This window comes from Rhagoletis pomonella, unplaced genomic scaffold (genome assembly GCF_013731165.1).
Source record: "Rhagoletis pomonella isolate Grant_MI unplaced genomic scaffold, Rhpom_1.0 Rhpom_scaffold_00008, whole genome shotgun sequence".
Taxonomy (NCBI): Eukaryota; Metazoa; Arthropoda; class Insecta; order Diptera; family Tephritidae; genus Rhagoletis; species Rhagoletis pomonella.
The window spans coordinates 19,155,673-19,168,745 of record NW_023458562.1 but is presented as its reverse complement, the minus strand read 5'-3'; the positions used below and the strand labels follow the sequence as shown (position 1 = coordinate 19,168,745).

The following is a 13,073-nucleotide window of genomic DNA, read 5'->3' as shown; positions in this document are numbered from 1 at the left end:
CACAGTAAAAGATATCTCTGCCCAGCGCTGGTTTAAAGAGAAGGTTTAAGAGAAAACCCTTCATTCACACATGTCAGAGTAGAGCACTAGTACTAGTAGTAGACAGTTAAGGTTGCAAGAATATTGAGACGCTTGCTGAATTTTAAATTTCAAACAAGGAACCAATGAAATCATACGAACTTAATTAATGCCTTAATTTTATATCAACAACAAAAAGCTTTTTGTGCAAAGCTAACAACTTTTTTTTATAAAGAAATAAAAATTTAATTCTTCTATTAAAATACTTAGAATTCTTGTAATCTCACTAACTTTCTTCGTATAAGATTTAGCAATTCGTTTCTGACAACTAAATGTCGCATATTTTGAGGCGAATTTTATCTTGAATTCCCACGTTGTCTTCGACGCCTTCACCGCACTCTATTTGATAAATACGCAGCAGCGCTACCACAGCCACTTTAATCAACATTTTGCTCAAACGTTTGCCGAGGCAATTGCGTGGTCCATCGTCGTAAGGCAAGTATGCGCATGCGTGACGCGCCATCACTGCCACGGCATCAAAGCGCGCGGGATCGAAACGTTCTGGCGCTGGATAAACCGCCGGATCATGGTGTATGTCTTTCACAGGCACCAATACACAAGTGCCGCGCTCAATAGTTAGCGGCGTGTTCGCGATGCGGTAGTCGCTGAGTGCGTGACGAATAAGCACCTCCGTGGTGGGGTGTTTACGCAAAGTTTCTGCAACGAAAACATTTAGGCCATTTCAAATAAGAGCCATTTTACTATCAAAGTGACCCACCTGCCACCACCTGATCGAGATAGTGCATATGACCCATTGCTTCATAGCTGAACTCATGCTCGTACGTGTGCATTACGCTCACTATATTCTGACGCAATTGTCGTTGTATTTCCACGTTGCGTGCGAGTTCTTTCAAGCAGTTAATCAATATTTTAGCCGAATTAGCAAAACCGGTGAGGAGAGTGGCAAGCGCTCGTGTGAGTAATTGCACTGCCCGTTGCTCGCAATCTTTTCTAGCCGCTGCAGTGCACTCACCTTCCTCAATCGTAAGCAGCTCATAAAGTATTCGTAGAATGCAGGTTTGCTTCACTTCGCCCTCCCTTTGCAATTTTATCGCTTCTCGCACCATACCCACAAGTTGCGCACTCAAGTTAAGTGGCACTTCTGATGTTTGTGCGTGTGTACAACGCGCACAATGCTCTCGCGTCATCATACAATTAGTTGTGAATCGTGTTTGACACTCCCGCGCTACCAGCTCTTGTATGCGCAAGCGTAACGTCTGTGTTGACTCATTTGCGCCGCTGAGCTCAACACCAAAAACACAGCTGACGAAAGCATCGCTGGCATAGCGTGTACAAAGCCCTTGTATATCAAGTGTTCCATCATCACTTTGGTCAACTATTTCGGAATTGCTAACCAAGCTCTTAGCTGCTCTAATTACTGCTGGAAATATTTCACTCATCTTAGCTGACCAGAAGCAAGGCGTGAGTTTGCGTCGCATCGTCTGCCATTCAGCGTTTTCGAGTGCATATAGCAATTCTTTGTTGCTGGATTGATTGTCCGTACGATCAGCGAAACTTGAAAAATCATCGATCAACACGCGTTTTATCAGCTCCAAGTCGAGTATAATAACTGCAGGTGTAGTTTGTAGAAATATTCCCGCGATAGGCGTGTTTCCTTTGAAGCGCTTGTAGGCGCTGCGCAGTAGCTCTATTGTATCACGCTGTCGGCGTAGGATATCAGGTGGCAAATGTGGTATGCCGCGACGCTCAAAGTAGCTCAATTTGTAGCGGTAATATGAATAGATCAACGAGATGGGTATGAGTAGCCCGGAAATGGTTATCGCCAAGTGCCAAGCCATTTGAGTTTAGTAGCACAACTTAATAAAAAATGAATTACTGGTGGAAGAAATTACGATTTTTTTTAGACCGTTTAAACCCACTTTCACGAAAAGAACTAAATGTCAACTAACGTGATTTGTTTGCTAAGAATGCAGCTATTCTATTAGAAATCTTCGCTATTTTAAAATTTGTTTACGACTTTCGCTGTTTTGCTGATCTCATAGACTGGATTAGTGAGTGCTTGTGAGAGTAAAGGTAAATTTAAGAGCCTAAAAAAAGCTCGAGTAGTTACATGTACTCTTCTAAGTAAAGAGTGTAGAAGAAAGAGATATTGATAGAGCATGCACATACATATGTACATATGATGGATGGGTTTTCGTTTTAACGTACAAGCATTTGGTTACCGATTTGAAAAGTTATTCGCAAAACGGTGAAAGTAAAGTTTTTTGTCTGTGAGGTTTAATTCAGTTCTTTTTACAAAAATCTCGATTGACTGCTACGACTGTCTTTTTGGATCCAAAACTATAAAACAGCTAAAAGTGGTAATATAGGGATTAAACAGTTGACGGGTTTATGTACTTCCGAAAATTAATTTTTTGCTCGCTATGAATTCAAAAACTGCTTCCTAGGAGATTTTAGTATGGAGGCGACTCTCTGCCGATGAGCAGGCTGCCTCGCAGGCGGATTAAAGTAGGTGACAAGCTCCCAATCAGTTGACCAATCAGTGTTGACCAATTGTAGGCCTCTGCTATGACTAAATTCGGAATTGAGAAAACTTAAGTATTTGAAAACTCGGACCTCTTAGTTCTTTGAAGCTATTTTAGAAGAGCTAAGAGTTTGCTGGAATAGGCAAAGCCACAGGACCACAGGTATACCACAGGCGGCACTTCTTCCAACCAACCAACCAACCAACCATCCAACCAACCACCAACGGATTAAAGTCTACCGTTGATGATTCGAAAAAAGGCAAAAAGTCCGAAAAGTACCGATATAAGTCTCAAGTAAAGTACCGAAAAAACGTCGAAAAGTTAATCATAGGCACCGAAAAAAGTGCGAAAAATCTTCAGAGGTCTCGAAAAAAAACCGTTACAAAACCAAAACAAAATATAAACATTTTTAAAGATCTCCAGTAACCCCAAAAGAGCTCTAGCAACCAGAACAGTGTATAAGTTCGGAAAAGCTGCGAATTAATTTTTGTAGCATTTCAAAAATCCGATACAAAATTTCTATATGCCCCGAAATCACGCAAAACTCCCAAAAGACCTTGAAAAGTTTTGACAAACCCTGAAACCGCAAGAAAATTCCGCAAAGCTCTGCTGTATACATATGTACCTAAGTATTTATTTATGTACTTACTTAAAATTTGGAAAGCTTTCATAACTAAGCACTGACTTTGGTTGAAAAACTGAATACAACCACTAAGGAATTCCTATCTGTTAAAAAGGCCATTATGAAAATTTTGTAATTTTCGCGTAAAAATTTTAATAATGTCTTACTTACGCGTAAAATTTATCCTTAATGACATTTTAAAGATTGAAAGCTTAATAGAGCGAATGAGTGGAGCATTGAAAACGAGGCGCAATTATCTGTGCCGCCTGCGGTTACTGTTGAATCGTTTCGCCCACACTTGCCACCATACTGAATGTATGTATGTATATGTACATATGTGTATATGAAATGTCAATTATTGCTGCATAATTCATGGCGTATTTAGTTGAAAAGCTTAATGCAAAATTTCGTAATTGCACACACTAACAAATATCGATTGTATGTGACCCAGCTGCAATGCGGATGTAATGAGCAAAAACTTAAGACTTTCTGAGAAATGAAAAAGCAAAGGCGAAGATATGTAAAAGCAAAAAAAAAAAAAATGTCAAAGGTGAAAAGTTTCGAGTGAATGTGCAATTGAAAGCTCATGAGTATGTGATAATATGCTGCCTTTTTCAACTGTACTGTACGCTAAATACCCCTTTGAGAGCACTAAATGCGCTGCTGCATGCTCGGCTTACTTTCCCTTTGCCGCAAAGTGTCACTTTCCAACCGCATCCGCGTTATTTTCTGGCGCCCTGAAAATTTTTCGGCAATTAACAAATTACAATGTGCAGTGCTTTGAGTTTCCACTAAATTTCAAGCATATACTAACTCACTCACAAACAACAAATATGTATGTATGTGTTAGTCGGCTGTGGCACATGTGTTGCCACAAAAAGTATCGTTTGTGTTGGCGTTTCCTTTGTGCAAAACACCCAACGGAAGTACTTAGTGCTCGAGTGGCTCTTAAATTTTCATTGAAGTGCTGTTTGCTACGAGTAGGCAATGAGACAATGAGTACGACAGTTTGTAGAATAACAAAAACAAATCTACTACATGGCAAAGCGTAATTGTGCAGACTTCAGCAATTAGTCAGTTTATAAAGCACAAATAGACGGTGATATCCTGCAAAACTCGCAATTACTACATGGACGCATGTAAAGAGTACTCCCTAAGGATCAAGGAGTACTCGAAAATCAATCGCATTGCATATTTATTAAAAATTTGATCCATTTAACATTGCGATGTCCTACGGCAGGACCATATACTCCAGCTTTGCATCACATCAGAGTAGCACAAAACTACTCCAATGGATTACTCCATGGAATATCTAACTCTTGGCTATACAGCCCAATAAACATTTGGGCTGGTCACACTTGCCTGGTTATCTGGTTATCTGCTGGTTAAAAATTATTATTATGTAGTGAATGTTATTTTTTTAAACTGAATGAAAATATAACCACATAACCAGATAACCTGAAAACCAGGCAAGTGTGAACAGCATCAATTGTGTAAGGATTGCGATAGTTAAAACACAAGCATTGATCGGATAACAATAAGCTGGTATAGAGACACGAGACGGACTGCTACAGCATTACAGAGGAGCACTTTGTAAGTACTCCAATGCAGCACTAATAGACCACATGGTCCAACGATTTTTGCAGAGTAAGTATGTACTTACTTAAATATGTATGTACATACTTGTGTATGTACAGTATCGGTCATATCTATAGCACGCCATTTCAAAGTGATATTGTTTGGCACTTATGCTTATTTATTTATTTTTATTTATAGAATTTTCAATTAAAATACAGTTATTTCTCAACAAACCCCATAAAAACCCAAGTTTAACAATTTGTAGAAAACTTCAAAAAATGGCAACAAATTTTCACCTAAGTTTCAAACTTTTTTCTCGGAAGTGTTAGAATTTTTTTGAGTACACAGTTTTTTAGCCCCTGCAATTTTAGTCTGATAATGTGCAAATTTCAAGTGGCTAAGAATTACCGTTGATTTTTTAGAATTTTTTTTTGTCGCATTGTCCATATAATGAATAAACTCAATTTATTTGTATATGGAAGAAAACCGCAACACTTTTGGCGAAAAAAATTCTAAAAAATCAACGGTAACTTTTAGCCACTTGCACATTATCAGACTAAAATTGATTGGGCTATCAAACTGTGTATTCAGAAAAATTCAAACACTTCCGAGAAAAAAGTTTGAAATTTAGGTGAAAATTTGTTGCACTTTTTTGAAGTTTTCTACAAATTGTTAAGCTTGGGTTTATATGGGGTTTGTTAGAGAAAGAACTGTATTTTAATTGAAAATTCTCAAAAATAAATAAATAAACATAAGTTGCACACAATATCACTTTGAAATGGCGTGCTATAGATATGACCGATACTGTATGTCTGCAGATATTTGTGATAATGCCTGTATGTCGAAATTTTTGAGGAAATCACACATCCACCTGTTCAAGCTCACGCTCAATTTTTCACATGCTCTTTTTGCTGCTCATTTAATGCAGGAAGTAAGTATGTGTGTTCGTGTGAATGTGCGGATATACATACATACATACATATGTACATAGATGGTCCTTAAATAAGTTAACAGACTTTTGTTTTCGTTAAAGTTTTCGTTTTCGCTGAAGTTTTTGTTGTGTTTTTCTTTTTTTCTTTGACTCCTTGCCAAATGTAGACGAAGAAAATTCTATTTTAATGGAAGCCTTTGTCTTACTTGTCTGCTTCAGCAGAAATGTATAGAGAAACGTTAAAAATATGAACTGTGCGCAAAGGGGGGAAAAATATTATTTTGTTTTTATGAAAATTACTGCAGTGGTAAGCATATGTTGTGAACATGGAGGTGACGCGTGTGCCTCTTGTTGCAAATAATGTAATTTTGTTCTATAGTTTTATTAATACTAATTAAGAGATTTTAGTTACTTTTTTAGTGATCCATAATAGCACTATACTCAAGTTGAATAAAAAAGGAGTTTATTTGTTTATTCCATTTACATGTAACATATATGTAAAAATATGTAAAAAAAAATCAACTAAAAAAGGTATAAAAGAAATTATTATATATCGGAAGCACAACAGATCAAATCAGATCAACGAACATGGGCTTAAAAAAATAAGAAATGCCTTCTAGAGTTAATAAAAAAAAATTTAACGACTGTTTAAATATATTTGTTAATTAAGAACAAGTTTTTTTTACATACATATGTATAAATGTATTGTTATAAAAATAAAACGTAATTTTTGCGTTTTTGGAAAACATTTGAAATAAAAAAAGTTTTAAAGAAAATTCATAAATTATTTGAGTATTTTTGTACATAAACTTGGTTTTTGTGGGTATTGAAAACACACTTTAAATTTAGATAAAGATATTGTAATAAAATAATACATAACATATGAAACAGGGTAAGTTGAATGATCGAATAAATCAATTTGGCGATTTTTATACCAGATGCTAAGCCCTTTTCAATGCAAATAACTTCATCTTTCTAGCTTCATTTGTTTTTTTTTCACAAATTCGTTTCATTGCAAAAAAAACCAATTAGGGTATTCACAACGCTTTCGTAAGTGTCGTATTGTAAAAAATGTTTCGAAGCCCTGAAAACACAACCAACTACTTTTTAACAGTGTGAAAATTCATAATATGACTTTAATGATATCTTGCGGATCTCCTAAATATATTTTAAGCCGTTTAAATTTTACGACATACAACAATACTACAGCGTTGTGAATATCCCAAATGCACAAATCTAATTCACTTGCTAACTTCAAAGTCGGTTTTCCCTAAAACTTATTTTCGAACCTTATGTATATGTTATGATTAAATTTTTTTTTTTTGTATTGCAGCTTCTCACCGCATATTTGCCTTCGCTTTGCAATTTTATAGCATAAAAGTACGTATTTTTTAGTTTAAGGAAATTAGCATTATTGTGTGGGAAGTCGTAAAAATGTCAAAGTGGTGAATTTTTTATTATTAAAAACGTTTTTAATTTTAAAAAATTTTTTGCTGATTTTTGATAAAAATATTGGCCGTGCTATAGTATAAACCGCTTCAAAAACAAAACGAAAAATATCTAAAAATTTTCATAAAATTTTCTAACCTTCTGCTATGAATTTCTATAACATATCTGACCATAATATTTTTTTTTTGCCTTTAGTCTCTGCGATTTTATTTTCAATTTAAATATAAATATTTTATTATACAAAAGTTGCATGTGTTATAAAATTGCATACCTAGAAATGTTTGAGAAATTATGAACAAAATGTTTGAAAACTTGATGATATTTGAAGAATTTTTCTATTTTTCCTCCGATTTAAGTGGTTTAGGTTATTTTTATCAGAAATTCCAAAAAAAAATTTAACATTAAAGATATTTAATTATTTGTAAAAAATCACAATTTTAACTCTTAACTCCTTGCTGTACGTACATACATATGCATATATATATTTACGTATGCTCTTGAATAAAAAGTTTGCAAACCATTTCAATTTCAATGCAGTAATATAGTATAATATCTTACTTCTAATTTTTCAAGCAGGGTATGTTGGATTGGTAGCAGAAACGTATGTGTGTATGTACATACATACATATCTATGTATGTATTTGGTAAATTGATTTAGGATTATTTTGCTTGTAAATACAGAAGCATGCAAATACACGGATAAAAAATGTTGCTTATGTATGTATGTATGTATATGGGCCATTCCAGAGCGAAGGCGACACCTCAGATTAAAAAATAAATAAATTATACAATTTGTAATTAAATCTGTAAAAACAGTAAAGCAGGTAGAAAATGATAAATTTCTGTGTAAATTATATAATTAAGTTTTATACTTTATCAGTTTCGTATTAAACTGAGATCTGACTTCAAGTGTTAACAGTTTGACAGTTAACAGTTTTAATGGTTAAAGAGAATTTACTAAAAGTTTGAGCAAACACGAGTTAAAATGTTCCACCCGTCACTTTGGAATGCCCCATATGTATGTAGGTGTATGCGTAGGCTAGACTTCATTTTCCTTTTAACCAAGAACGTTCAATCTACATTCATACGTGAATTCAAGAAAATACAAAAAGGTATAAACATACATACATATGTAATTGCAAACATGTGCATTTATCTTCACTAAGCACTTTTTGCTCTTCTATTTTGCTTTAATCTGTGATAGCTTTGTTTGTTTACCCATAAGATTGATTGTTTGTTTGTTTATCTGTGAAATTAGCTTTGCGTCGAAAACAAAAGGCTGTCGTTAGTCCCTATTCCTGCCAATGATTTTACACGTTCGTAACTTGCCTAATGCATCAATGTTTAACGCTGTCAGAATTTGCTCTCATAATGATGTAAAAGGGGATACAAATTACAAAAACCGATAAAAAAGCATTGCAGAAAGATTAGAAAGAGGTCAAAGCTCAAATTTTAAACTGTTGCGCTCCAATTATGTGTTGAATTTTCAATTAATTTTGTTTTTGGTCACTTTAAAGTATCTTCTACTCACTACTAAATCCAAATGTGTGTATGCATATATTGCCATTTACTACCCACGCGTGTCAAGTTGGATTTGCTGTGAATGACAATTGTATAAATTTTTTAAGCCTGTGACAAGTGAAAGCCTGTTGAATGGATTAATGTTGAAATATTTTGACACAATAACGACTTTGGCGTGTCCTCTCTTTTGCCGACTTTTTTACTGTGTAGGCGTTTGAAATGTCGTAGGATTCTACTAAATGTTTGTGTAGTATATATGTACACATGTATGTATGTAAGTGAGAGTGCTGAAATAAAATTAATTGTTAGGCAACAATTGTAAATAGGGGAAATAAACTAAGGAATGAAAAAGAAAAGCAACTAAGAAGAAAAGTGCGTAGTAAAGTTAAGGATGCTCTAAATCAGTGTTTCCCAACCTTTTTCAAGTGAAACTGCTTACAGGAGTTCGGAGATGGTTGCGTTAAATATTTAACACCAAGTCATAAAATCCGTATCGTTTGTTCGATTTTCAAAAATTAGGTGTCACATGAAAGGTCTCGTCCTTCGGGTGTGCAACATAGCATTACTTTATTGTATACCTACGTAAGAACCGCATTAACAAAAACCCAATTTGACTTACCACGTATTTCTTTTAAGCGTTCATACATACCTCTGTCTCTATAGCGCACTCAATGAAACCGTATTCAAAAGCAAACCAAATGTGCTGTTTTCATTCGAAATTTGTTTAACAATTATTTTGCGCGATTGACCGAAATGGGGGTGAAAAATAGGTTAAATTTATTATAATAATAATTCAAATTAAAAACGGGCTGTATTACGAAAACAAGCTCATTTTGACTTCGCGTTAAATTAACGATGCGTTTATACGTGTTTTCTAACCGATGTGAGAAATAAAAAACCGATAAAAAAAAAAACAATGTGAGTCGATACCAGTGTGATCAGAGGATCACAAAATGCGAGACTAAGTTGGTTTTGAAAAAAGGTTAGAAAAGGTTATGTCCTGCGAAAAATGTAGTCAAAAAGAAGTCAGTATGTTCATTCCTTAAAAACTCTGCGCCCATTAGATAAGTAATTTTTGGCCAAAAACATAACTGTACTAAATATTTTCTTCAAATACAGCTTTATTAATACAATATTTTGCAACTTAACTTTATCCTCAGTGGTTCCTGTCTTTTCACACATTGCAATAGAACTTAACTGAAAAGCCACAGAGCATGAAAATATTTATTTCGGTCGCCTTTTCCACGGTGAACTCAAATCGACTGCCTAAAAATTTGTAACAGTAAGCAATTATTTTTTCACACCTCTAGTCTTCCGATGACCGAGGATTCGCGCGCAACGAATATTTTGAAGAACACACCGACTTTTTGCTTTGTCGCCCATTGTGACTTTTCTACCAGCGTTAGCGAAAAAAAAATTCATCGCTATTCTCTTTGATTGTCTCCAAACCAAATTTTACAAGGGATGACGGAAAATCGCTCAACAATACATAACTTTTATTGCCCTCACTGATAACGAATAAGCAGATTACCTCGTAATTTGGTATAATGGTTGAACTTTCTCTGTAGGCCTGATGTGGCTAGCTACACTCAGCCTACTCAAGTGTTCAGCAGGCGCTCTTTAAACACTTGAAAGAACTCCCACATTCGCACTGCATGAAAAACTCTTAACGCTTTCGGCTCCCATTCGAATCTTAATTGCCTTAATTTGACATAAATATGATTTTTATGTGAATAAAGAGATATGCACTACATATATTCATGAGCGCTCTTACAATTCGCATATGCATTTTTCGAGCTTTTGGCCCCACTTCCGGCTATAAATAGCAACGGCGTGGACACACGGAAGCGGAAAAAGTGTTACCACCGCTACACACATGGCGGTTGACGGTTTGTGGTTGGCGGTTGTTGGTTGATTTTTATGCTTATTATTGCAGCAACCTTTTAAGTGGTTGTCAGCTGTCATGGTCTGCTATGTGAAACATTAATTTTATTCCCGCCACGTCACCTGGCCATGACATAATGGTGCCACTGGCAAGTGCTGCTGGGCTGCTGGTGGTGCTTCTCCTGATCTTTTTATTGCTGTTTGCTTGAGCTCATTATGCATTCGAATGAAAACCCAAATGAATATCCGTATGAACAAATAAAAAAAAAGAATTTATTATAATGGAGAAAATATTGTGTGTACGGTGAGAGAAAAAAAGTAGATAAATTAAAAAATAACTCTACAAGCGAATCTTACAAAAAGAAAATTTAATGATGTGGGATTTTGGTACATACATACCTATAAGCTGCGTGGGCGTTAAAGTCTAAAGCTAGTCCATTTAAGCAGATGTAATTCTTTTTTTTTAAATAAATTATAACAAAGTTTTGCTCCAGCTTTTGCTGAAAGGTAAATAAACGCTCTGTGTACATTTTTATTGCATAATCTCAAAAATGGCAAATTTTGAGTTGAGACTCTTTTGAAGCCGGTGTGCGGTATTATTATGTAAATCGAAGTTATTATTTCTACTTGCGCTTCAAAGCTGGAAGCCAAAGCAGAGCATTAATTTTGTATGCACCAGCGGATTGAAATCTAAATAAGAAAGAAACATGCGTATGTTCGGCTAGTATGGAGTTGCTGCACTTGAAGACACACAGCATGTACATTAGGGCGGGTCAATTTGTATGGGATATTTTTCGACTATGCGCGTTTAGCACAAAATACTCTACGTGTAATTCTAAGCAAATTTAGCAAAGAAACCACGGGTCTAAAATCAAGTTGAAGGTTGCCAAATTGCGAAAACAGGTTCCTTAGAATTTTCCTGTAGTGTGGTAAAGAAGTGCTTAAATTTTGTATAAAGACATGTTATGAGGGATTTTTTGGTATGAGAAATTCATTTTTACACATTTATTTTTCTCACAACTTGCGCAACAGTGAGAATTTTCACATTTTATTCGAAACCTATTTTCGCAATTTGGCAAACCCCAAATTGATTAAAGGCACATGGCTTATTCCGCAAATGTGCTTAGAATTACACGCACGCAGAGTCCTCATATAGCATATGAAAAAAAGCGCATAGTAAAAAAAGGCCCTCCCTAATGTACATTAGGGTGCCCATCGAACAAAATTTTTATTTGGAAATTTCAAGACTCTTCCCCCCAATTTTATTCGTTTTTATGAGAAATATTATTCCCAATTTTTATAGATTTAGGTCAGAAAATAGGATCTTGTAGATTTATGAGTTTTTGAATGAATATTTTTGCTCGATTTCAAAGATCGAATATGATCTGAGAAGAGGATATACAGACCTCTAAAATGGTATATAATAATCTATTGTCGAACTAGGCTTGTTGGGATTTTTTTTAAATACGGAGTACTACCTAAAATAAAATCTATTTTCAAATAATCGATTACCTCATTTATTGCAAGTAGGAGAAACCGAAGTAATAAATTGATACGAAGAGAGTAGATAACAAAGTTAGGTAGTGAGTAGCTGCGTACTCAGCATCTTAAATAAGTTGAAGCTGCTGTGTATCAGATCAGATGAACGACCATATGAAAAAAGCATGTGTGTTAGCATGGACGCACGATCGAATGCGAACGATTTCACTGTTATTGCTTTTCCTACTACAAAAATTCATTCATGCGATGGCGGCCATCGCACTGTTGTAGGTGAGATGGAAAGTATTAATAATTTGAACTATCTACCTGGCGGCCTACTGGATAAATTTGCATTTACACATCTGCAACTACAGAAACATGCAGTTGATTTTGAGCGCATCTTTGGGAACTTCGCAGGCATTGTTATGCGTGGAGAAAAAGTACCGCATTTTCCTTGCAGACATACCTACATTAAAACTGGTATATTTTTGTTACTTACGCTCCTGTTTACATGCAAAAATTTGCAATTGTTTTTGTTGTTCATCGCTTGTTTGTATTACTGCAAATGGAAACTTTGTTTTTGCTGTGTATTTTTTAAGTTATTTTCTTCTGCTTGGCATATAAAGGTTGTGGCTATTATTTTGTTCAGCAGCTGTTGCTATTACAACTTTTGTATTGTAATTGAAACATTTTTGTTTCTAGTTATAACCTCCGAAAATATGCTACAACTTAAATTTTATTTTTTTTAGAGAAATATTTTTGGCAGTCATTATTCTTAGGTTATGCGAAGAGATAATAAAAATTTTTGAGAAAGGCAGAACTCTGCCGACTTTCTACATATCGTCACCTGAAATGCAAAATTCGCAACTTATAAAAACTTAAAAATTCACTTTTTGATTGCTATGATGAATTTCATCGAATTACCCCACATCGCTCTTTTGTTACGTTATTTTACATTTCAGGTGACGATATACTGAGAAAGGAGTTGGTTTATGGTGACGGCGCGTTGACAATGCCCTCGGGGTAGAGTGATCTTTAAAATATC

At 35.1% G+C, this 13,073-nt stretch overlaps 1 protein-coding gene across 1 annotated transcript; it reads right to left on the bottom strand.

The window, feature by feature from the left end:
- Positions 1-346: 346 nt before the first annotated feature.
- On the bottom strand, positions 347-1,966 carry LOC118745219 (probable cytochrome P450 6a14). The gene is made up of 2 exons (XM_036478744.1): positions 797-1,966; positions 347-735 (listed from the first exon to the last, which is right to left on the bottom strand). The coding sequence occupies exons 1-2, from the start codon at positions 1,875-1,877 to the stop codon at positions 347-349; spliced, it is 1,470 nt and encodes a 489-aa protein (XP_036334637.1). The 5' UTR covers positions 1,878-1,966.
- Between the last annotated feature and the right edge of the window lie 11,107 nt (positions 1,967-13,073).